General features: G+C 47.9%; 1 protein-coding gene across 1 annotated transcript in view; it reads left to right on the top strand.

Moving 5' to 3' along the window:
• The window catches only part of SPATA13 (spermatogenesis associated 13), a 122,491-nt gene that overhangs the window by 35,986 nt on the left and 59,845 nt on the right, over nucleotides 1–26,660 (top strand). Inside the window, exon 2 of the mRNA XM_032611681.1 lies at nucleotides 11,011–12,576. Coding sequence (XP_032467572.1) covers nucleotides 11,170–12,576 — 1,407 coding nt within the window. The 5' untranslated portion in view covers nucleotides 11,011–11,169. The remainder of the gene's footprint in view (nucleotides 1–11,010; nucleotides 12,577–26,660) is intronic.

The raw sequence follows: 26,660 nt of genomic DNA, 5'->3' as shown, positions 1-26,660 counted from the left end.
GGAGAAGGAGGAAGGATCTCGCAAAGTAACAGACAACAGAGCTGCTACTCCTGTCAGAAGACACAGGTGGGGGCCCTGACAGCTCTCATTAGACCGGTTTTGTCTTTTGTTCTGCGTCTCCACTTACACCTCTAATGACTGGACAGCAGAAATTTTCACTGCGCTAAGTTAACAAAGCCCCGCGCCGGAGATGAGAACAGTGTAGGGAACTCCACCAGTTTTGTGAGCTAAAGCATCCCCGAGCTTGTCCACTCTGGCCATGGAGTAGCTGAGAAGGGAGTAGTAAACCCTCACTTATTTAGGAGTTAGTAAACGGCCCCTAGAATCACGCACGGGTTTATTCTGTGAGGGTTTCCGAAGAGCACACGTCTGGAGTTGGCTCTTTGCAGGGGACCCTTCCGGGCAGGATGTAGATGGGTGCCTGGCCATCCTCAGCAGGAAAGGAAGCCATGCCAACACTGCAGCTTTTTCCATCTTTTTCTCAGTTCATCACAGAGACACGAGCTTCGTTTCATTGTCTGTTTTGGTGACGAGTCAGGTGTCAGATTCAGCCAAGGGCAGACCTCCCTGGCCCTTTGCGTGGTTTCCCTGAATTCCGTTGTCAAGGATGGGCCATGGGTCCCTGTGTGGGTCTCCGTGTGTGACCAGTGGGTGACAGTCACGTGTGTTGGAAAAGCCTGATCTCAGTAACGTGGGGCCTTCCCTTCACTCCAGGGCCAGTTCCTAAAGGCGAGAATTGGAATTTGCTGCTTAAATTCAGTGGCCCCCTCCAAGTTTCAGACTTATTTCTCATTTCTCTTGGTAGAGAGGTGGGAAGAGAAGCCAAGATTTTTTTGGATGTTAACAGTGCCCAGTTACTTCAGGAGGAGGACCTGGCAGTCTCTCCCGCAGGGTAAGGTTACTTTGAAGGCATCCGGACTCAGTGTTTACACGGAGGCCCTGGATGTTTCATCAGATATTCATTGAGCTGCTGATACATGCCAGACACGCTGTGTCCACGTGGACGCGAAGGACGATGAGGACGGGCCCGTCCTCAAGGACACATGCACGTTTCTGAGCGAGCCACTCCCAGAGGCAGTCCTGAAGGCCCTGTCGGGGGAGGTGCTGTCCAGGCTGCTCTCTGCCGCGAGCAGGTTCGACCCTGGTCCAGAGGGTCCCAAACTTCCTTATTAGTCCATGTGTCCTGGTTTCTCAGCAAGTCTCTCATGCAGCCCCTCGGCCAAAAGAAACACCTAAATATTCCATTTATTAAGTAGTTTTTAACTAGCCATCCAAAGAAGGCTGTTTCTAAGTGTAGAGAGAGAAGAAAATTAGAAATTTCATGAATTCGTGTGCTTGATTTAGTTTGAAGGCAAGCAGGAGTCTCATACATGAATACACACTTTTCGTTGAAGACTGGATATAGGGGGTTTTTAACCTAAAGTTTTACAAAATTATGTGGAAAACGCAGTATTCCCAGAAAATAGGAATCTCTGATGATGTTTTTCTTGTTTTCTGGACAAGATTACAATCTCCTGCAGAACAGGCCCGTGTGGACCTTGGCATCAGTACCGGTGGGCTCTCAGCGCGCACGCAGGGACCCGTAATGACAGCGATAGACTCAGTGAGAAATGTCCCAACCCTAACCGAGGGGATCAGGAGCTATCCTTAGGGCCAAGGTAGACTTAGGAATTCAGCTTGAAAATGCAGTGTGATCGCAAAAACATCAACAGTAATTGTCGTAAAGGCCCCCGTTCCTGTTTCTCTGTTAAAACCCAGTTATGTTCTCAGTTGGTAAAGGCCCCCGTTCCTGTTTCTCTGTTAAAACCCAGTTATGTTCTCAGTTGTCTCCAGAGGACAGGGGCTTTGACTTCATTTAATTTCTAATTTTAGAAGATTGGTTGAAACTCAGTTGTCACACTTAAGGCGTGGGGCGCGGGAATGAAAGACGGTTCTTGTCGAGGTCAAGTCAGCAAAGTAAAATGCGGACCTTTGTCAGGTGCTCCCACCTTCCATCAGCTTCAGTTCTGGCACTGGTGTCACTTCTGAAGGAGCCCGTCCAGGTGTCATAACGATGCAGACTTCATTGCTTGTTTAATCATGTGTCTCCCCAGTGGGATAAAGGTCTGTGGTGGCTGAGACGGTGTCTGCTGTTCCCCTCTCTCCTCCTCTGTCTGTCCCGACACCAGTCAGACAGGAGGGATCAGGGGAACCTCCTGGAATGACTGAAGGAACGGATGATGCCTCACGTGAGGTTCTTTCTTGTTACGAGATGAAGTTTCAAAACAAGCCGCAGGAAGTCCACTTAAATGGAAGCCACCGGTGCCTCTTTCTAATCCTCTGCACTCAGGTGATGCCATTACCTGCACGTGGCCCTGAGCTGCTTGTGTCCCCGCCCGGAAGCAGCGAGGAGAGATTTCTGCCAAAGCACGGTTTCTTGCATCAGAGCGTTCGGTCTGGGAGGGATGACGGGGACTGCTGTATCATTACAGCTCTGAAATGATTGTTAGCAAAGAAATGAACCAGCAGACTTGGGCAGGGTGTTTTTTTTGCAGGGGACATGTGAGGCCAGAGGAGTCCAAGGACAACCCACCTGTTCCCAGTACCGCAGAGGGGCTTTCCCATCCTTCTACTTCTGCTACCATACGAGCCCCTAAGCCAAAGAAATCAGGTTCATCTTTTTATTAATTCCTATTATGAATTGAGTATAATACACTAATAATTAACGATAATTAATGATAATTAATATAGTGAGCACATTCCTTACTATTGGTGACATAGTTTATTTACATTAGGAATTAAGGGGGGTTGAGCAGATGATAGAATCTTACAAGAAAATGTGTTTTAAATTCTGAACCATTGACTTCTACACTGACATTTAGAATACCACGGGTCCCAATTGGAGATGTCAGTTACTTACAAGTCATAGTCAGGGTTGAAAGGAGTCCTGAAGCATATATTATCCATCTGTAAGGAGAAAAGATAGAACTAGTTTAAAAATGAAATAATGGCATTCCCCCCACATCCACGTTTAGACATCCCTTCTCCGGTCCTTCATTGCGGTCTGGCAGTGACCTTTGACCCGGCAGGCTGGCTGGAGGGTGGAGGAGGTGCTCCGATCTTGGATCACAAAGCAGTGACCTGTGCAGGTGGGGCCTTTTCTGCACCCCCATGGACCCCGTGGGAGATGCTACTTTTGCGTCAGTCCAGATTCGCCTGTAAGAGGCTTATATCCATTGAATTTCCAGCAGAGAAGTATTGCACTTCTTTTTGATCTATAAATTTGAATTCCATTTCCTGTTTACCTTTTTCACATTAACCTACAACGATAAAACTTACGCTTTACAGGGAGGGGTGTCCTGTTACGAGCGGGACCGATACTCCAATGAAAATATTCTGTTTAGGGTGCATTTGCTTCTCCTGAAAACCTGTGAGGTGCTCTCAGGGGTGTTGGGATCCTGTTACCCCAGCCCGGGGACCCCCTGACTCTCTGAGGCTGGTCTTACCGAGGAACGCGCCTGGCTTTGTCTGTCGTCACCGGCTCCTTTGCAGCGGCTCTTGGGGGCGGGGCGGGGAGCAGACCCGTGTCCTTTCTTGGTCGCCTGGGGCTCACCTTCCCCGAGCCTCCTGGGGAGTCCCCCCACCTTGCTTCCCCCCCCTTCCTCCACTCTCCTTATTTTAGGTTCAAGATAGTTCCGTCTTTGTCATTCTTGAGTTTTTTTTAGCACCTAGACTGGTTTTGAACTTTTCATGAAAGACAGAATATAATGCTCGTTTCATGTCAGGTCCTCCGAGCATCTGACATATTTAGAACCTTATTAAGCTTTGTGTCAAGGGAGCTGTGTCAGTGGGGTGTGATGCCGGGGTTTTCCTGAGTCTGACACATGCTCCTGTCTTCTGTTGGGCTTCCAGAAGCTTCTGACATGAGAGAGCTAGAAGCATCCCGTCGGGTGAACGGGGCTGGGAGTGGGACGGAGCCACCTGGTGGCCAGTGTCCGCACGGGCAGAGCTGGAGGCTGGCTGAGGGTGGGGGTGTGAGAGCCCGCGGGTTAGTGGGACAGGCGGGGGCGGAGGTCAGAGCTGAACCTGGGAGGAGAGGAAGATGCTCGCGGGCTGCATCTGGAGGGTAAGATTACGGGACAGAGCACGTCGCACAGCCTGTCTCCTGCACTAGTAGGTGGTCGGCTAGTAGAGAGAGTGGACACAGGAGGGGTGCCACCTGTCACTGTCCCGTGAGAGCTTGCTGTGCGCAACCCCAGGAGCGGTGCCCTTCCTGTAGCAGGGGCCCTTGGCAAAGAAGCCGAGCGGTGGAGCAGGCCATACGATCCCGTGGAAGCTTCTGGCCCAAGTCTTTGTCGTAGAAAGAATGGTAGAACCCCAAAGAAGCTGCAGAGGAGCTCTCCTGAGTTGCCTGCGAGTCCCTTTTCGAAGGACAAACATGAACTGAGAAGTTGGCACTGAGCGAGGGCCTGAGATGCGCGTGGCGTTTTCCTCCGTCAAGGTTTCCTCGCCCTGGGGGCCGGCTGGCCCTTCTGAGCCGCAGGAGGGTGAGGCCGGGCCCCCTGAGTACAGGAGGTCTCCTTTGTGCTCGAGCACAGTGTCTGAGGCCCTCAGCATCCCTTCTTCAAGCCTCAGAGGGGCCATTGATGTCCCCTGGGGCGGGCTCGTCACAACAGCCCCTCCTCGAACAGAGTGGCCCCAGCGCAGCTCCTGTGGGGCTGCTCCCCCCCCCCCCCCCCCCCACTGTGGAGGCATGGGTGCGGGCGCCTGCTGGTTACCACTGCTCCATTCACGTTGGTACCCAGGGTGCCTCCTGCGGGATGACGTCTGTGAAACAACAGCCAGACGTCAGTTCGGTTCAAAGACGACGTTTAAATTCGACAAACACGGCATTTCAGCAACTGCTTTGCTGTGAACAGTGTGAGGATGCGGGATGCCGACTGAACAGGGCAGGGGAGGGTGTTCTCTGGACCCCTGTCCGTAGTGATGGCAGGGCGTGCTGCTCCCACACCCCCTAAACTGAGACCTAATTGGATGGAAACGGAGTGAAAGGCTGATCTTGTTTCCGCCAAAAGGCAGTGTTATCAACTGGGGTTCTATGCCCAGAAAGACATTTTATGCAGAAAGACAAAACCAAAAACCTTGAGCGGTAACATAAGTTCAGGGAAAATACACCACCAACATATATACCCTTATAAATGGTTTTTACCAAATGCTGGGTATACAAGCTGTGTTGATCGTTGGAGGGGGTTTCTGTGCAGCCTGCGGGGTGAGCCCAGTGACGCACAGCTCCAGATTTCTGCCAAACGGCCTCTCGCAAGCAGAACCGTTGCTTTTGCTCCAGTGACCTTCAACGTGCCTTCAAGATTAGGGCCACCCATCTGGAAAACTTTCTTTACTCTGAACTGTCAGTGCAGGGGAGGCCCCGTTGCTGTGGTGACATCCTTTGTGGCATTGGCTGCTGGCATGAGGTAGTCCTCACCGAGAACTTGGGAGGTTACTGCTGCAGACTTACCGTGAGAAGGATGGGGGCTGGGGAACAGGTGCAGGAACCCCGGGGTTTAGAGTGGGGGGCAGGACGCGGGGTTCAGAGGCTGGCACTTCGCTGAGCGTTGGGGTCACAGCCAGGAAGCACAGCTCAGGTGCAGACCTACCCTAGCACGCCTGGCTAGACCTGCCCACCCCTGGCTTCAGAGACCAAAGGAAGGTTTTCCTCTCTTTGGCCTAAGGCCTGCCTTTGCAAACCCTCAGAATTGACAAAGCAAACATCCACTCCCTACTGGGAGACCCCATTCTCACATGCAGGAGTGCGGTTTACCCTAGTAACCCAGATAAGGCCAGCCAGCCCGTCACACCTTGTATAGAATCCACACCCTTCCCAGAGATACAGTGACCCAGTCTTGTCCGAGCTACGGTTTTATGTACACTTTCAGTTTTAGACACTTAAATGATTGGGTATTTAAATGAAGGCAGAGCTCTGCTCTTTTGAACCATCCTCCCCCATTGTCACCTGGAGAGACCCCAAGGATGCCATGTCCATGGGGGAAGGACAGTCTTCCTTTGAGATGTGGACACGGGGGTCGAAAGGGAGAGGGAGAGGGTTTTGTATTAAGGACCGGGCAGTGGGGAAAGGAACGTCATCCTTGGAACTAGAACCCACCATTGAATCTTAGATGCATTTTCCTATGGAAATGTTATAAATTATGGTTAAATTCACTATATTATCGGTTAAATGTAGTTTGGTGGACAGAGTCTATGGGGAAATAGATTGCCCGTAAGTAACCCTTTAGAATACAACCTGTTCATAAGGTGTGGATGCTAGAATTTGAGCTCCCAGTCAGAGTCTTGATTCCAGCAAGGTTCTGGGAAAGATTTTGGAATGAATAAGAGAATGAAAGGACCTACCAGGAAGGGAAAGGGGAGGATAAAACGGGCAGGCTCATCCTACAATGCACAGGCCAGCCTCACAGCTGAGGATGATCTGGCCCTGGATGTGCAAGAGGAGGGGGGTTCCCATCCTTCATTAGTCACTGGCTGGAGCAGAGGATGCAGAGTTCAAGAAGACCTGGTCTCTGCCTTCAAAGAACTTCTCAACCTCACCGGAGGTTGACCAGAAGACCTGGTCTCTGCCTTCAAAGAACGTTTCAACCTCACCGGAGTTAACGTGGAGAGAGCAGACAGAGAGACCAGAGTTGCAGAGCACTGTGGCGAGTGCTGAAACAGCAGCTCCCACAGGAGCCCACAGAGGACGGGCATCTGAGTTGGGGAGGAAGGAGAGAGAGCCTCCAGGGAAGAGCTGATCTGAGTTAGAGACAGGCGGGGCGTATGTGTATCCGTCAGGAAAAGAGAAGCATCTCTAGACGTTCCGAAGAGACCCTAACTGAGGGATTATTTTGCTCAGCTGAGAAACGAGAAGCCAGAAGAGCTCAGATGGACAGTAGCAGGAAGGTGCTGTCTCCCGAGGCTGGAGAGAAAGGGGGGGGCCAGGTGCCCCACCCCCCGCACAGGAGCGAGGACCAGCAGGGACCCCAGCAGGAGTGGCAGCTAAGGAGGGGCACAGCAGCTTCTGGACGAGCCCCAGCAGCGGCCCAGGCAGAGGGGATGCCCCGTCATCTCCCTTCTTCCCGCACACGGCGTCTCCCGCCCGTGCTTCCCACTGGCCAACCTGACCGGAAGCCATTGGTCAGGGGAGCCTGGGGACCGTGGTCCCCTAATACAGAGAGACAAGAATGTCTGCAAAAGACTCTGAGAGCCAGTGAGGAAACGGCCCAGAGCATCGCAGTGCGAGGGACTGTGGCTGTAAGTCACTCGGCATCCCTAGAGGGAAAGGTATGGCATGCTGGGCTGAGACGGGACACTTCTGAGGTCTGGAGGCAGCCAGCATCCCTAGATGAAGTGGCACGTGTCCGTCTGCACTCTGGGAAGGACACTGTGGCTGAATGGGAGGTGAGTTAGACCGCAGGACAGGGGACTTGTCAGGGAAGCCTTCCAGGTGGACGCACTGGTGGTGGGGGGCAGACCAGGATTGTCGAGATGCACAGTCTAATCTCTTAGGCTAACCGCTGAGGTCTGGCGGGAAAGGAAGAGGGCTAGGGTGACCCTGGGGCTTGGCCAGTACGTCCTCTGCTGCCCAGTGCTTTCACCTGTTGTAGCTTGACCAAGGGTCCTCATCTTTACGGTAAGGAGTTGGACGTTCCCTGAGGCCATATTCTGCCATGCTGTGATTCCAGGCTCTGTGCTTTCACCCCTTTAGCATGCAGATTTCAGTGTTTGCTTCCAGTGTCACATTTCCTATTATTTACCCGAACATGTAACGAAAACCTTGTTTGTACATCAGCCTGGTATGTATTCCTGAATTTCAAATTCAAGTACAAGTTCTTATTTAAAAATGACTGGTCATTGTTGTTTTCAGAGAATTCTCATGACGAATGAAAAGAAATGTTCCCTTCTAAAGTTCAAACAATCCAGAATCCAGCTGCTAGACAATGGATTTCACAATATTCCCATCTAAAATTCTTTCTTGTAGTTCTGTTCATAAATATCTCTGGCTGAGCTCCCACAATTTACAAGACTTGCTACAAAACCACTGATTGAATTGCAACCCTTGTTAGTGAATAGAGGTCAAAGTATTAGTTCTAAATAATGCAAGTTGGTATGTTACTCGGAAATTCCAGGAAAAGCTTTCTTCCGTGATTTTCCGTTTCGTTCCAAGCAGCAGACAACAGTCACGTTGTTCGTGGAATAGTAAGTCACTGGTCTTTTAAAAAGCATGTTGCCCCAATTAGAAACTCAGATATGTATGTATTTTACTGGATCTGTATCCTAAAACTTATATAAGCTTTAAGTACATACTTAGACTTTTGAGTGTTGTAAAAATGTGAACATCTTCACATTGGAATAATATGGTGGTACGTAATGATGAATTGTTAGCCTTGGTACCGTTATTGACGAGGCAGGATAACAGATACAAAATTCATATCCAGATAAACTTAAATAATCTTGGTGTGCAAAGCACAGTTCTTACTCTCAAAGAGTTACTGGTCTTGTTCTGAAGGCAGCCACGTAAACGTGTTAAAATGATAAATATAGATCAGTATAATATGCTTTTATAAAACAATTTGGTGATATGCCTGGAACCCACAGAGTAAGGGGTCTAATTCACTTTAGGGGGAGCAGCAAGGGATTCTCAAAGAAGGTGACAGACACCTGCAGATGGTCTCAGAGTTAGACTAAGGGGAGGTAGGTTTTTCTAAAGCTGTTTTCACCGAGTTTCCACTATTACATCGATCCATCCTTCCAACTACATTGTTCTCCTTAATGTAGGGAAATGTCGGCACCTCTTATAGACGATGCTGAAGCACAGATTGCTGAAATGACTTTACTCAAGATTCAGGTGGCAGTTTAGACCTAGACCTGGCCCCTGGTCCTCCACAGACCATTCTCAAACCACCCAACAGTAAAGCAACGCTTCCCTGCACCCCTTGAGCCCTTAGGGTCAGCTTAACAGTTGCGTCCTTGGTTATAGACGGTCTCATAGCGCCCTCTGGTGGTGGTGTCAGTATGTTGTCTTCGTCCAGCCAGATTACAGGGCAGGGATCCTGTCTGTCCTGTGTCCAGGGCACGTCATAACAAGACTGTTATTACGTAATGTGCAGTCAGTGGACTTGACTTGCGACTGGACTTGACAGTTGGCACAGACCATCCTCTTCATTTCAAGATTGTGAGAAGCTGCAACAACCCTCATGCCCTGTCCCTCGCAGAGTAGGTGAGGATGGACGGGGGATGCTGGGTGTTGGATTCATTCTACAGCTGGTTGTAGGTTTCACATCCACCCTCGGCGCCGCGATGATTTGAGATTTTACTGATATGGTTCATCCAAATGCAGCCTACAGCTCTTCAGGCTCCTCATTCCTCTGTTTGAACATTAGACTGCAGAGGGCATGTGGGCACCCCATCCATCTTCTGATGAGTGGAACTGGGTAAGTGGACATCAGAAAGGCTCCGGGGTCTACATCCGTGTAGCCTCCCTGGTCCTGGATGGAATCAACGCTTTAACCATGATTCTCCCTGGAAATCCCTCCTCAGTGGGCACAAGGGAGGGGCAAGTGAACATGAACCCATCAGAGAATTTGGAGAGACGCAGCAGATGAGACCTCTTTGCATGAGGTCAGATTTTTTTCCTGCATGTGAGAGGAATAAGCCAGACTGGGGCCTCACCTCAAGGTCTTTACACAACTTGCTCCTTCCCTTCTGCCTTTAATGTTGCCTCCGGAATAACGGCCTTCACTGCTGTCGTGAGGGCTTCCGGGATCTGACTTAAGTCCGGGTTATGTCATAAGGCACTGAACTTGGAGTCATGCCTGCGTTCAAATCCCATCTCTGCCTCTGTCTTCGTTCATTAGTTTGAAGCAGTGAAGAAGCGCATAGGCTTTGGGGTGGGGGAGCCGCAGGACCCCCAGATGAATTACCTAACCTGCCCAAGCGTCCATTTGATTGTGTATGAAATGGAAATCATTCGGTTGACCTTGTAGGTTTGCATGACTACTCAGTGTCATGATGTTTTGAAAGCACTTAGTACAGGGGCCTGACATGTAAGCACTTCATAAATGGTGGCCTTTTCGGATTATGATCAGACTCCTTCCTTCCTTCCTTCCTCCCTCCCTCCCTCCCTCCCTCCCTCCCTCCCTCCCTTCCTTCGCTAATCGTTCATTGAGTGCAGGGGAGCGTGCTAGCCCTTGAGGGCTGATGGGCAAAAGCCGAGGGAGCAGCATTTGCACCTGGGGGAGAGCACAGACACAGGTGTGCAGAGGGCTTCTGGGTCTGAGGGAGCAAGGTAGACGGTGCGGGTATTTGTTTAATTTGAATTTCTGTGTCTGAATTTCTAATGTTTCAGTATTATCCTCACCTCCACTCCCCAGCCAGTTACAGAGTCCTCTGACAGAGGCCCTTCTAATGCGGTTTCCTTCACAGAGCCTGACCTGAGGCCACCTCGGCGTGGTCCCTCCTGCTCTTGTGGCCCTGTGGCGCTTTGTAGCTCACTCAGCCTTCTACCAGCTGCATTAAATTTAACCTAGTTCAGCGTTTCCCCGTGACACATTTTGAAATAGTGTTGGGATTTGTGTGTGCGCGTGTGTGTGAGATAACTGAAGATGTCTTCTATTTCGAATAAAGAGAAGACATAGTCTTGAATGATGCCTTGGCTTTTTCATTCTAGAAGTTTTTCAAAAGTTTCCTGTAACGAGTTCCAGTGCATTTCAGGGTTTACCATCATATTGAATGCACAACCTATAATTATCTTTTTTTAATGAATGCATAATTTGCATTCTTCCCTCTCATTTAATGCGAAGTGAATTAGGAGAAAAAATGAACATTTTAACTTAATTTAAAATAGGTTTTATGTGATCGGCCCTGTCAGGGGGCAGGTCTGGTTTTCTGTTAGCAATTATTAAACAAAATAGATGAGCCCCCGTTGATAGAGGGAGGCTCTTCTGGGGGCAGACGGCTAACTCCCTGCTTTGTTTTCCGCTGCAGGCGGTGACCACGACCGCGGAGCCCGATGTGCACGGCAGGCGGGAAGGCCAGGCCGGCGGCCTCTGGGAGGAAGGCGTGCGCGAGGAGCCGGGGGACACGGAGGCGCGCGTGGGTCTGAACCGCGCTGCCCGGTGCCCGCGGGCTCCCGGCCCCCAGACCATGACCACGGCCCAGAACGGCCACGGGCGCGGAGCTGCGGTCCCCGGTCCCATCTCTGATCCCAAAGACCCCGGCATGGTGACCTACCCGGCGTGTCGCCGGGAGGCGCGGCTCAGCCCGGCCCGCCTCCTGCGCCTCTTCTCCGCCGGCGCGAACAGGACGCGCGCCGACCCCGAGCGGCCCCGGCCCGCCGGCCTCGTGGGCAGCTCCTCCACGTGGAACGCCCTGGCCTCCTTCCGGAAAATGGGGTCTTTCAAAAAACTGAAGACCTCGGTCCTCCAGGGAATTCAGAATCGGGAGGGATGGGACGCCGCCAAAGAGGGGGCCGAGGAACGCGACCTGGGCAAGGCGGTCCCCAACGGCGCGGCGGCCGGAGCCCCCGCGGGCAGGTGCCCCCCGGGGCCGGGCTTCGCGTCCGACGGCTCGGACCCCGAGGACCCCGACGACGGCTTCGCACGCGGCGCTCTCCGGTCCCGCAGCATCCGCCGCGCCTACGGCCTGGGGCGCATTCGCCTCCTGGACCCGGAGCCGCCCGACCCAGAGCCCGCGGCACGCGAGGCCCCGGCGCGGGAGCCCGAGAGGAACGGCGTCTGCAGGCGGAGCAAGAGTACGGACAGCCTGACCTTCCTCAAGAAGAGCTCTTTCCGGAGGAAGTCGGCCTCGCACCTGGCCGAGCTGCGGCGCGCGCCCGAGAGCGGGGCCCCGCGGAGGACGCTGAGCGGCTCGTCCGCGGACTCCGACAGCTCCGGCGGGGCCCCCGCGAGGCCCAGGCGCTGCAGGAGCCCGCTGCGGGCCCCGGACCTGGCCCGGGTGCTGCGGCTCGTGGGTGACGGCGCGGCCGGCCGGCCGGGGGACCCCGGGGGCGCCCCGCCCGGGCCGCGGCCGCACAGCCGGCTGCACGACGACTACTCCCGCCGCGCGGTCGCCGGCCCCGAGCGCGGGCGAAGGGGCGACGAGCCCCAGGACCCCGGGCTGGCGGGTGCTGGGGGCTCGGCCAGTGACGCGGCTGCCGGAGGTGCCGTTCCTCGCGCCCCCGGCTCTTCCTCCAGGCCCCCGGCCCGGGAGGTGTCGGACAGAGGCTCCAAGGAACCGGGCCCTGGCGACCGGTCTCCCGTGGAGCCCGAGCCTCCTCTCGGCCCTCCGAGGCCCACCACGCCCAAGCCCCCCAGCCCTCGGAGCCCCGACGCAGCACCTGCCAAGTGTCCCAACAGCGTCAGCGCGCTGTCCCTGAGTTCAGTGGACAGCGAGGAAAGGGCAGAGGGGCCCGTCCAGAGGGAGCAAGGCCCCGGGTCCTTCCAGGATGCGGTGCAAACCGCCTGTGACCTGGGCAGTGAGAACACCGGCGCCGGCAGCCACCCGCAGCAGAGCCTCGGGGGGACGAACTCTCCAGAAGAAAAGACGGACGAGGTAAGGGCCGAGCGGGACATCCTTGGTGACCCGCCACTGCTTTATTTCCCGGGAGTTGAATTAGAAACGTGCAGTTTGATAGCTGTCAACGCCTGAGTGTTGATGGTTCAAAGGAATTTTTATGATGGTTATTGTACTTAGTTATTTTTTACTGGTAACTACATACTTTAATTTAAAAATAGCCTGTTTATCTAAAGTAGCATGTACTTATTTTTGAGTAGAACATAAGCGTCTCATGAATTGAATTCACTAATAACTGTCAAGGCTCCGAGAGCAATGGTCTTTTCATATCCTGTCAAGAATCCGGGCAACCTTACTGTGTAATTTTCACTTTACGAATGCATTCGGTAATGTTCCCTTACGGAGCTGAGAGCCGAGGAGGCAGATGCGTGCATGTGTCCGTATTGCAAATTGTTCTCTCCGTAAGTTCCTAGACTATATCACAGGTATAAGTTGGTGCTTGCAACGGTTCTTTCCCCCCGACCCCCGGATAGGACCTCAGTTTTGCCTTGCTGCCTGCAGATGAGGAATGATACAGCAGACCTGGAAGCCAAGGCAGCCTCTGGACTGATTTTAACCTTTGCTTTACAGGGAGTCTTAGAAGGTAGAGCCTACCACACATCACTTAGAGGAGATCTCAATCTGCCTCATGGGTCCCTGGGTAGCCAGAGAAGGGAGGCTGCCTCACCTTTTCTGGATCTGGGTTTGCATGGAGACCTGGGGCGGCCAGTCTGTCTTCCAGAGGTCTTGTATGTTGATGAACACTTGCTCATTTGCATATTTCCAAAGAAGTCCATGGAACAGTGGTAAGGACACGGGACTAGGTGTCAGCTGTGAGAAGGACTCCCGACTCTGCTCTGGTTTGTGTTACCGATCAAGGCCTGAGCCGGTCTGCGCTTCACCTCTCCCTGGATGATGAGATGAAGTGTAATTCCTTACACCAAGCACCTTGTCCTGCCATACTGATGGTTTAGGACACCCCCCTCCTCCTTCAAAAGAGGGATTTGCCTAGTTCTAGAGGGTTCTTTATGCTAAAGGTGGAGATTTTATTTTCTGCTTAACAAAATCAGTACAAAAAAAAATCATTAAAATATTTTATTCCTGAGCACGTATTAACTAAACATATTCAAGAGTTAAGTTTCTAACTTAGTTACTTCCCAGGGTAACTTTTGACCATTATATACTTTTATATGCATATTTGCTGTTCTTAGTTTATATCATTTAGTTTCTACCCACAAGGGATCACCAAAGAGAGAAAGCAGAAGGACACAAGTTATTAAGAGTGCATGCATGTTGATAATTCTGCGGATTTTCTTGAAGATATTCATTACATTTTTAGGTTGCATTCATTTCCGCAAAATTCTCACGTAGCACAACAAGCTTCCTCTTGTGCTTTTAGAGTAAATGTCAGAAAGAGAAAATATAGTGATGATTTTGCCCAGTTTGCATTGTATATATTGGTAATAGTGTTACTTGCAGAGAAGTACTTGCAAAATATAATCTGAAACGTCCTCTTTTATTTTGACATTTAGAAACAAAGTGCAAACAAAACAAAACAAAAAGCACCTTGTGAAATGCAACAGTTCCAACCTTCATGGGTTAGAAGCAGTATTTATCAGTCTTACATAGCCTCCCATAAAACTAAATAACAGTCTTTACTATATTTTAATGTACACTGTTATTTTTTAATTTATTGAGGGTGTGGTTCCACCTATATATGTTTAAAGCTATTTTGAGCTGTGGTTATGGTTGAATTTTAAAAAGTTGAAACCTGTGTATATTATGATGTTATTTAAGATGCATATGAATCATGAAATTTTCAATAAGGGAGAATACTTTTTAAATTTAGAATCATTTATTTGTAACATACTACTCTGCAAGGGACAAAATCTTTGAAACACTGCACAGTTTAACAAGAATGGCCAAAAATAGCCTCCTTGGCGTTGTACTCCTGCCACCTAGTGGTAACCTTTGTTGTAACAACGATGATCTGGGGAACGAGACTGAAATTGTTACTTGGTTGTGAAATGCAGCTGAGCATTTATACCTGTTGCCCTGTAAAGGTACAGACACAGGCCCTAGTTCCTGGTGGTGCTGACATGTACCATGGATGAAGCTCTTTTAAGCGATGAGAATCCATTGTAACTCCTTTACAGGGAGCTTAAGTCTTCTTTGGGTAAATGTTTCTAGTTTGGTTGGGGTCCCAGCTCTGCCTTCCAAAAGATGCCAAACGTTAGGCAAAAGCCCTTGAACTTCTCAGAGGTGGAATGTGCGAGAGCTTTCTGTGCCTTGGAGGTTTGTAAGAACCAAGGAAACTGTGGCTGACGGTCCACACGGGCGGACGTTGTCTGCTGGTCACTATCCATTTGATGATCTTTCCATCCTCGATTGACCTGACTTCTTCAGACGGTGGCCAGTTAAGGTCAGTTTTTTCCAAAACTGGTTGTTAACACTCACCATGTTGCAGGCTTCTGGAGGACTGTGAGATTTACATGTTTATTCAGTAACACGTCTCATCAAATTGTGGAGTACCTCCCAGATGTAAGACACTCAGGTGTAGCTCTAAGGAACAGTGGGTGATGTCGAGGAAGATTATTGATTACCCAAGATGTATCTAAGTCATAGTAGAATATGAAGAATGGATTAAATTCCTCAAAAGAGGTAAATCCATAATGCTGCGGGATTTCACAGGAGTTGTGGTTCTTACCCCCGTATCAAATCAAGGAAAGCTTAATAGGGGTGATCACATCTGACTTGAAGAAGGTGAGATTTCTGCAGGTAGTTATGGAGAGGAAGGTGGGGCATTTCAGTGGTCAGATGTACAGCGATTTTATGTGATTTGAGAGAACAGGATGTAACGGTCTGGTGTTGTGGAACCATCCCAGTTAAGATGAAATTGTTAGGTTCAGATCATGGACTCTTGGATTCCAGATAGTCTGTACGTTACTTGACAAGCATTGAGGAATCAAGGATGTTTCTGAATAGAGAAGGGCCAGGCTCAAAACTGTGTGTTGGGGAAGTTAATTCACCATCAGTAAAGAAGAAAACTAGCAAGGTGACCGGAGGGAAAACTGTCAGGAACTTATTGCCACAGAGATCTTGGAGGTAACAAGGCTCTGAAACATGGGGGAGGGAATCCAGTATGTGAGGAAGGACAGAGTGAGTGAAACAACACATAATAAACAGAGCGTACCTTGTCATTCATTTATTACCTGCCTGGGTGTGCCAGACACGGAAAAGAAAGAGTTAAAAAGCAAATGGGGGCTTCCCTGGCGGCGCAGTGGTTGAGAGTCCGCCTGCCGATGCAGGGGACGCGGGTCCGTGCCCCGGTCCGGGAGGATCCCACATGCCGCGGAGCGGCTGGGCCCGTGAGCCATGGCCGCTGAACCTGCACGTCCGTCCGGAACCTGTGCTCTGCAACGGGAGGGGCCACAGCAGTGAGAGGCCCGCGTACCACAAAAAAAAAAAAAAAACAAAAAAAAACAAATGGCTCTTATTCTCATGGGCTCGAAGTCCAAGTGGTAGATTGGGATATATAAGGGTAATTGCGATAACTAACGTGTCAGGAGGAATGTACTAGGCGCCTTGGAGCAACACAGACAGGATTCTTAGCTCCGGGTGAAGAGGGCACGATATAGGGGGAAACACCGGAGTGGGGTTTTGAAGGAGATCAGGATGGGGATGCACCAGGTGGCAATGGAGGGAGAGCGGCAGGGCCTTCCAGTCCAGGTGGAAGCGTGGGGAGGGGGCAGGTGTGGGACACGGGGCAGGACTCAGCCAGGGGAGCGACCTGAGCTTCCTTTCCTCCGCTGTAAACTGGCAAGAGTGGCTGCCGGCTGCCGAGAGGGTGCCCAGGGTCTTCGGGAAGGTTAAGAGGGTGATGCACGTGGAGTCCTTAGCTCCCAGCTTTGCTGTAGCGTGTCCACAGGAGGTGAGTCTGCTGTGCTCATTGCTGGACGGGGTGGCTGGGTGAGCGGGAGCGGTGAGATTGGAGAGGCCCGTCAGCACGGTTAGGAAGGCCCTCGCTGGGCCCCGCAGGGTGTGGACTTGACCTTGCAGGCTGTGGAAAACCAGGGGAGTGTGAGGCAGGGACCACAGAGTGCGGCCGGCTACACAGAGAGGCTGGGGATGGGACGACCCTGGGGACAGATGGAGCCCCTCGATAGTCTAGTCCAGCGGTGATGAGCGCTGAACTAAGGCCATGGAAATGGGGCAGGGGCTGATTCCAAAGTGATTTTTGCAGTTTATGTTTTTAATTAGCATTGGAGTGTTTGGGGGGAAAGTCAAAGGTGACTGCCGACGGAGAGGATACTGTTGTGTTGGGACCCAGAATCAAGCCCCAAAGACACTGGACCAGCGCTGAACTTATGTCCTCACCCAGCCCTTGCGCTAACACGATGGCAGCTCAAGGGGACCCTTGCAGTTGGCTCCAGCACTCAAATGTTTGAGGGTCTTGTAGCTTTCTTCCTCAGGGACTTGTGCCCTCAAAATCGTCGGAAGCCCCCGCAGTATGCAGCCTTATGCAGTTGAGACGATTTGAGCGCTGGACTGGGAGACACTAGTTCTGCGGGGTGCACGGTGTCATTCCTGCGTGGGGCTTCGACCCGCCAAGGTCACCATCCCCGCCCCGGCCTGTCCGGCCTGGGCACCTGGGGACTTCATGTGCTCCGCCGGCCCCCGCCCCCGGACCGCTGCCCGCTTTTTGCTGCTGCCTCTGAAAAAGGAGGGGATTTCTGTGGCATCACCAGGTACACTGTCACTAAAATAAAGCCTCTCTCTAGCTTCTAGTACGGAATAATCACTCCAGTAGGTCAGGAGGAGCTAAATCAGGCCTATTTTCAGCGTGGATTAGGAACTCTGGAGCTTTACGATGCTCACAAGGGGTACTTCATACATAATGATGGTTCCGAGGTACTGTTTTTTCTGTAATTTCATCAGAGACACGGAAATATTGCATAATTTTGACTCTTTGCGGATTACTTAGACATTACTCTCCATGTTACTTAAATAGGTACTTGGGAGATTTAAGCAGTTCTGCTGGAGGTTAGAATTATCCACAGCTGTTTCACAGAGCCTAGAAATTCCAGAAAGATGAGGTTGCCTACATAGAGGTAAATGTAGTGACCCTAGAAAGCCTGCCCAAGATTTTTAGGAGCTTTATTGAGGTATAATTTGCATGGCAAAATTCACCAATTGTAGGCATACCTATATACCTGTGCAAGAGCCTAGTTTTTATAGAAATTACTGTAATAACCATTTGTAGTCACGTATAAATGATATACTGTATCATATTTGCTATGAACTTTAAGCTTTCTAAAGTATATGAAATTCTTCAATGATACGAACCAGTATTGCAGTGTATTTGTCAAAGTTTTAGTATTTTTGCTTATTTGGTGCCTTGTTTTAATTTGTGGGTAACAAAGGTGGGTAACAAAGGCTTAATGAAGTTATGAAATGTAGAAAAGTAGTGTCCGTATTCTTTGCGGGAAATTTGAGCCTGATGATTAAGAAACTGATGGCAGTACATATGTTTTTCTCGTGTTCTGTTTTTCTCATCCTAAGCTTCCCTATGATAATCAAGAGGAAAGAGTGTCCGAGGTTGGGAATTACTTTCCCGCTGGCCCGGTGACACACGTTCACTTTGATGTGTCTGCCACGACCGTCAGAGGAAGGCCGTAGGCATGAGTTGACAGGAGCACGTCAGCACAGTTTGTCACACGTCCCTGTATAAACCGAACGCTACTTCTGTTTCTCCCACCAGGGACAGTGTGAGGACACAAGGACCACGAGAATGCTCCATTCACTCAGGAGGAGCTCAGTGAGGCTGAGGGGAGGACTTCAGGGGGTCTCCCCCAGTTCAGGAATGGGGGGCGGGGGAGCCTCAGGATGGGTTGCCAGCCAGCGATGCCAGCATTTCCGAGCGGTGGGGAGGCTCTCCGGTGTAGAACAGTCGGGCTTTGTAGGAGCGTTGCCCGAGTTCAAGTCCTGGCTTTGCTGCTCACCAGCTGTACGTCCTTAACAAAAACACTTGACTTATTTAAGCCTCATTTCTTTAAAAATGGAGGTAATAATAGCTATCAGGAGTAAATGAAATAATGCATATAAGATACATACCACAGTGCCTGGAACGTAGTAGAATATTATTAAGTTTAATATCATTTTTATTAATCTTATAGTTTAGCTGGTCATATTACAAACTATATTATTATATTACATATAATATTATATATATTATTAAACAATATTATAAAAATTATATTAATTTTATAATTAAAATATTATTACATTACACGTTATATATTATAATTAAAGTTATACTATTGGCTATATCAGTAATCATTAATATTAACAATAAAGCATAAATATTAGCTTTTATCATATTCATTGTTGGTTAAAATTGCCGCCTTTGGTCAGACCCTTCAGTACAAAGCAGTTAAATTCTGCAAATTACTTCCCATCTTGTAGCCTGAGTTTCTCACAGTTTGGAATCGGACCACCCAGGTTGCAAGGTGAAGGCACAGGTCCTGAGCCCCACCTGGGGCTGCTGAATCAGAAGCAGTAATCTGGACCTTTAACACTTTACCCAGGGAAATATCTCAGGCACTGAAGCTTGAGACCTGCTGTCCAGGCTGAGGCTCCTCTAGGTACTGACATATCCTGTATGTTAGGTTTGGGCATTTCTCTTCCACATCTACCCCCCGCTGACTCTTGGTTTAGGAAAGAGAGGCATTAACCCCTGAAAGAGTTAAACATGACTTGTAGTCCTGGTTTTCTCATTGGACTCTATTAACCGGATACGAATCTCTATAGAGTACAAACAGCAGTTCCCCAGGGATGAAATTAAAACCTTTCAAGCAAGAAGTAAATGGTGGAATAAAGAATTTGGTCTAAAATATGTTGATCAGAAATTGCTACACCCTCTGCTGGGGACTGGAGTTTTACCACCTCCCTTTGGAACTTTAAAAATGTCATTGGCTCTTACAACTAAAAGTACCAACAGCAACCACTCGTGTTTATCGGATGCTTTTTCAGTGAATAAAGATTCTTCTCAGCCACCCTGTCAAGGAGGTCAACATTTTTGGATTTGGGTTTTTGTTTTTAAACAATGAATAAACTGAGGCCTGGAGAGGTTACAGGCCCCTCCCAAGCCCCACAGGGGCTGGTTTTTTTGTTTTTTTTGCGGTACGCGGGCCTCTCGCTGCTGTGGCCTCTCCCGCTGCGGAGCACAGGCTCCGGACGCGCAGGCTCAGCGGCCATGGCTCACGGGCCCAGCCGCTCCGCGGCACGTGGGATCTTCGCAGACCGGGGCACGAACCCGCGTCCCCTGCAATGGCAGGCGGACTCTCAACCACTGCGCCACCAGGGAAGCCCCATCTGTAATTCTTTTACTGCAGGTTTTGAACTAAACATCCGCGAGATCTTTTGCAGCATCACGCGTTCAGTTCTCACGGAGCACCTTGGTGTCGCCTCGTGGTCTTCCTTCCCTCCGGGGTGGTCCCTGTTCCCACAGCCCCAGGAGCTCTACCCAGAGTGCTCCTGGGGAACAGCAGATCTAATCAGGCTCGGGGTTTGCTTGACTCCTCAGGTTCATGGGCTGGACGCTTTCAAGTGTAAAGGAGGGGGTGACAGAGTGTATCTGACGTCAGTGAGTGTTGCCGAGAGGAACAGCGGGTCCCCGCGAAGCCCTCCCTCCTCTGACTTCCCTCTGGAGTGCTTTTCCCACCCTCCCGTCACCACGCCCTCGTCATCCACTGCCTCCTGTCATTGCGTCCCGGGCCCTTTTCTCCTCCCAATGCGGTGATGCTTCCCGCTGAGCCTAAAATATGGAAGAGAGACGTTTGGAAAGGCCTAAATCTTTCCTTTTACGCTCTGTTGCCAGCAGAGAAAACTTGTTGGTTAGAAAAGACGCATTACCTTGCCCCTCACGTGTCTGGTACCAAATAGGAGACTTTATTTTGTTTTTATTTTTATCTTATCTATTTATTTTTGGCTGCATTGGGTCTTCGTGGCTGCACGTGGACTTTCTCTAGTTGCGGCGAGCGGGGGCTACTCTTCGTTGCGGTGCGCGGGCTTCTCATTGTGGTGGCTTCTCATTGCGGAGCACAGGCTCTAGGCGTGTGGGCTTCAGTAGTTGTGGCGCGTGGGCTCTGTAGTTGTGGCTCGCGGGCTCTAGAGCACAGGCTCGGTAATTGTGGTGCATGGGCTTAGTTGCTCCGTGGCACGTGTGATCTTCCTGGACCAGGGCTCGAATCTGTGTCTGCTACATTGGCAGGCGGATTGTTAACCACTGTGCCACCAGGGAAGTCCCAAATAGGAGACTTTAAAACAGGATTGTTGACAATGGGGGAAAGAAAATTGAAGTCAGCTTGTTTCCAGGGTACATGGAATTCGAATCGGTTATGAAAGAGACAGGAATGGGATGGTTGATTTCCTGATCTAAGATATTGTTATAGGTTTTGAGATATTTAGTTATCCTCAAGTGATAACTTAAGTTCATTTTTATAAAATCACGTATAAATGTAGGGTGAGGACAGCTTCCTTGCCACCCAGAACTGCTCACTTATTTGCTCCTTTGTCTACCAGTCACCCATTCGTCCCTTGACCCATTCATGAAGCTTTTTAAACTGCCAGTTTCCCAGGCTGCAGACTCTGGGGATGTCACAATGGTACTGGATAATTTGGAAAGAATGTAAGTAGCTGCTGTCATGTGACAGCCAGATAAATAAATCAAGGCTATAAAAATATCGCAGTGGTTTTAACAGAGGCACAGGAAAGAGAGCTCAGAGCCCAGGGGAATTTATGAAGTTTTCCTGCAGGAGGTGATATTTCAGCTGAATGCTGAAGGATAAAATTTCCAGATTGACAGGGTCAAAAAGGTATCGTAGCGGGAGCACCCTTTCCCTCATTTCCAATTGCCTCAAGTGGTGTGGCTGGTGAATAATTGCGTGTGAAGACGGAGCTGGAAAGGCACATTGGATGAGGTTTTGAATGACCCCGGGTTTGTTCTGGGGTGACAGCCAGCCGCGATCTGATGTGTGTTTTAGTGGTAGGATGGAGAATGGGTTGGAGACAAGGAAGCGTTAGGAGAGACTGTTCCATGGGACGTGATGGACTAGATTCCTCCTGAGATTAACTGTAGCTGTGGTTGGGGAGGGAGAGGGAAGCGTTGAGGGGCGCCCAGCGTGGGACGACTGGGTACCTGGGATCTCCTCAGCTAGGACGCGGAGGCAGTCATGATTGTGAAGATGCTATTCTGCACTCTACTCCAGTGGCCCTTAGTTTCCTTGATTCTAAAGACATTCTGGGCTGTTGATTTGGATATTTGTGCTGCCAGCCGTGGCTTGAAATGCGTTGATGCTGGGGGCACAGACATCACCCTTCATTGTCCTCCACAGAGAGTAAGCTGGGCCCTGCTTCCCCTTCTCCTTTCCCCCTCACAGATACCAAAATCCACGAACGCTCAAATCCGTTACATGCAATGGTGTATTATTTGCATATAACCTACTCACATTCTCCCATATACTTTAAGTCATCTCTAGATAGCTTTTATTTTTTGGCCATGCCATGCGGCAAGCGGGATCTTAGGTCCCTGACCAGGGATCAAAGCCATGCCCCCTGCAGTGGAAGCTCAGAGTCTTAACCACTGGACCACCAGGGAGGTCCCTTTCCCCCTCCTCCTGATTCCTCTCTCTCTCTGTACAAAGGAAGTCAAACAGCGTTAACAAAGTCTCATGTTTAGAAAGGTTTAGACCCAGCAAGGATCTCATTCAGATTTGACAGAGAAATTAAAACCTTTACAGACAAGCAAAAGCTAAGAGAATTCAGTACCACCAAACCAGCTTTACAACAAATGCTAAAGGAACTTCTCTAGGCAGGATACACAAGAGAAGGATAAAACCTGCAATAACAAATGCAAAACAATTAAGAAAATGGTAATAGGAACATACATATCAATAATTACCTTAAATGTAAGTGGATTAAATGCTCTAACCAAAAGACATAGACTGACTGAATGGATACAGAAACAAGACCCATATATATGCTATCTACAAGTGACCCACTTCAGACCTAGGGACACATACAGACTGAAAGTGAGGGGATGGAAAAAGATATTCCATGCAAATGGCAATCAAAAGAAAGCTGGAATAGCAATTCTCATATCACACAAAATGACTTTAAAATAAAGACTATTACAAGAGACAAAGAAGGACACTACATAATGATCAAGGGATCAATCCAAGAAGAAGATATAACAATTGTAAATATTTATGAACCCAACATAGGAGCACCTCATTACATAAGGCAAATGCTAACAGCCATAAAAGGGGAAATTGACAGTAACACAGTCATAGTAGGGGACTTTAACACCCCTGTTTCACCAATGGACAGATCATCCAAAATGAAAATAAATACAGAAACACAAACTTTAAATGATACATTAAACAAGATGGACTTAATTGATATTTATAGGACATTCCATCCAAAAACAAAAGAATACACTTTCTTCTCAAGTGCTCATGGAACATTCTCCAAGATAGATCACATTTTAGTTCACAAATCAAGCCTTGGTAAATTTAAGAAAATTGAAATTGTGTCAAGTATCTTTTCTGACCACAACGCTATGAGACTAGATATCAATTACAGGAAAAAATCTGTAAAACATGCAAACACATGGAGGCTAAACAATACACTACTAAATAACCAAGAGATCAGTGAAGATATCAGAGAGGAAATCAAAAAATACCTAGAAACAAATGACGATGAAAACACAATGACCCAAAACCTATGGGATGCAGTAAAAGCAGTTCTAAGAGGGAATTTTATAGCAATACAATCCTACCTCAATAAACAAGAAAAATCTCAAACAACCTAACCTTACACCTAAAGCAATTAGAGAAAGAAGAACAAACAAAACCCAAAGTTATTATAAGGAAAGAAATCATAAAGATCAGAGCAGAAATAAATGAAATAGAAACAAAACAATAGCAAACATCAATAAAACTAAAAGCTGGCTCTTCGAGAAGAAAAATAAAATTGAGAAACCTTTAGCCAGACTCATCAAGAAAAAGAGGGAGAGGACTCAAATCAATAAAATTAGAAATGAAAAAGGAGAAGTTACAATGGACACCACAGAAATACAAAGCATTGTAAGAGACTACTACAAGCAACTCTATGCCAGTAAAATGGACAACCTGGAAGAAATGGACAAACTCTTAGAAAGGTACAACCTTCCAAGACTCAACCAGGAAGAAATATAAATATATAAACAGACCAATCACAAGTAATGAAATTGAAACTGTGATTAAAAATCTTCCAACAAACAAAAGTCCAGGACCAGATGGCTTCATAGGTGAATTCTGTCAAACATTTAGAGAAGAGCTAACACTTTTCCTTCTGAAACTCTTCCAAAATATAGCAGAGGGAGGAACACTCCCAAACTCATTCTGCGAGGCCACCAACACCCTGATACCAAAACCAGACAAAGATACTACAAAAAAAGAAAATTACAGACCAATATCACTGATGAATATAGATGCAAAAATCCTCAACAAAATACTAGTAAACAGAATCCAACATCACATTAAAAGGATCATACACCAAGATCAAGTGGGATTTATCCCAGGGATGCAAGGATTCTTCAATATACACAAATCCATCAATGTGGTATACCATATTAACAAATTGAAGAATAAAAACCATATGATCATCTCAATAGATGCAGAAAAAGCTTTTGCAAAATTCGACACCCATTTATGATAAAAACTCTCCAGAAAGTGGGCATAGAGGGAACCTACCTCAACATAATAAAGGCCATATGCGACAAACCCACAGCAAACATCATTCTCAGTGGTGAAAAACTGAAAGCATTCCCTCTAAGATCAGGAACAAGACAAGGATGTCCACTCTCACCACTATTATTCAACATAGGTCTGGAAGTCCTAGCCATGGCAATCAGAGAAGAAAAAGAAACCAAAGGAATACAAATTGGAAAAGAAGAAGTGAAACTGTCACTGTTTGCAGATGACATGATACTATACATAGAGAATCCTAAAGATGCCACCAGAAAACTACTAGAGCTAATCAATGAATCTGGTAAAGTTGCAGGATACAAAATTAATGCACAGAAATCTCTTGCATTCCTATACACTAATGAAAAATCTGAAAGAGAAATTAAGGAAACACTCCCATTTACCATTGCAACAAAAAGAATAAAATACCTAGGAATAAACCTACCTAGGTAGACAAAAGACCTGTATGCAGAAAAGTAAGAGACACTGATGAAAGAAATTAAAGATGATACCGACAAATGGAGAGCTATACCATGTTCTTGGATTGGAAGAATCAACATTGTGAAAATGACTATACTACCCAAAGCAATCTACAGATTCAGTGCACTCCCTATCATATCAGCAATGGCATTTTTTACAGAACTAGAACAAAAAAATCTTAAAATTTGTATGGAGACATGAAAGATTCTGAATAGCCAAAGCAGTCTTAAGGGAAAAAAATGGAGCTGGAGGAATGAGACTCCCTGACTTCAGACTATACTACAAAGCTACAGTAATCAAGACAATATGGTACTGGCCCAAAAACAAATATAGATCAATGGAACAGGATAGAAAGCCCAGAGATAAACCCATGCACATATGGTCACCTTATCTTTGATAAAGGAGGCAAAGATATACAATGGAGAAAAGACAGTCTATTCAATAAGTGGTGCTGGGAAAACTGGACAGCTACATGTAAAAGAATGAAATTAGAACACTCCCTAACACCATACACAAAAATAAACTCAAAATGGATTAGAGACCTAAATGTAAGAGCAGACCCTATAAAACTCTTAGAGGAAAACATAGGAAGAACACTCTTTGACATAAATCACAGCAAGTTCTTTTTTGATCCACCTCCTAGAGGAATGGAAATAAAAATAAACAAATGGGACTTAATTAAACTTAAAAGTTTTTGCAAAGCAAAGGAAACTACAAATAAGACGAAAAGACAACCCTCAGAATGTGAGAAAATATTTGCAAATGAATCAAGGGACAAAGGATTCATCTCCAAAATATATAAACAGCTCATGCAGCGCAATATTAAAAAAACAAACAGCCCAATCCAAAAATGGGCAGAAGACCTAAATAGACATTTCTCCAAAGAAGACATACAGATGGTCAAGAAGCATATGAAAAGCTGCTCAACATCACTAATTATTAGAGAAATGCAAACCAAAACTACAATGAGGTATCACCTCACACCAGTTGGAATGGCCATCATCAGAAAATCTACAAACAACAAATGCTGGAGAGGGTGTGGAGAAAAGGGAACCGTCTTGCACTGTTGGTGGGAATGTAAATTGATACAGCCACTATGTAGAACAGTATGGAGGTTCCTTAAGTAAGTAAAAACAGAATTACCATATGACCCAGCAATCCCACTACTGGGCACATATGCTGAGAAAACCATAATTCAAAAGACACATGCATCCCAATGTTCATTGCAGCACTATTTACAATAGCCAGGTCATGGAAGCAACCTAAATGCCCATTGACAGATGAATGGATAAAGAAGATGTGATACAAATATACAATGGAATATTACTCAGCCATAAAAAGGAATGGAATTGGGTCATTTGTAGACACGTGGATGGATGTAGAGACTGTCATACAGAGTGAAGTAAGTCAGAAAGAGAAAAACAAATACCGTATATTAACGCATATTTGGGGAACCTAGAAAAATGGTACAGATGAACCGGTTTGCAGGGCAGAAATAGAGACACAGATGTAGAGAACAAACGTATGGACCCCAAGGCGGGAAAGTGGCGGGTGGTGGTGTGATGAATTGGGAGATTGGGATTGACATGTAGACACTAATATGTATAAAATGGATAACTAATAAGAACCTGCTGTATAAAAAGAGTAGAAGTTTGAAAAAAAAAGATGTGGCATGTATATACAATGGAATATTACTCAGCCATAAAAATAAATGAAATTGAGTTATTTGTAGTGAGGTGGATGGGCCTAGAGACTATCATACAGAATGAAGTAAGTCAGAAAGAGAAAAACAAATACCGTATGCTAACACATATA

Source organism: Phocoena sinus, chromosome 18 (genome assembly GCF_008692025.1).
Source record: "Phocoena sinus isolate mPhoSin1 chromosome 18, mPhoSin1.pri, whole genome shotgun sequence".
Lineage (NCBI taxonomy): Eukaryota > Metazoa > Chordata > Mammalia > Artiodactyla > Phocoenidae > Phocoena > Phocoena sinus.
Note: the sequence above shows the minus strand (reverse complement) of the source record. Positions and strands in the feature narration are given on the sequence as shown.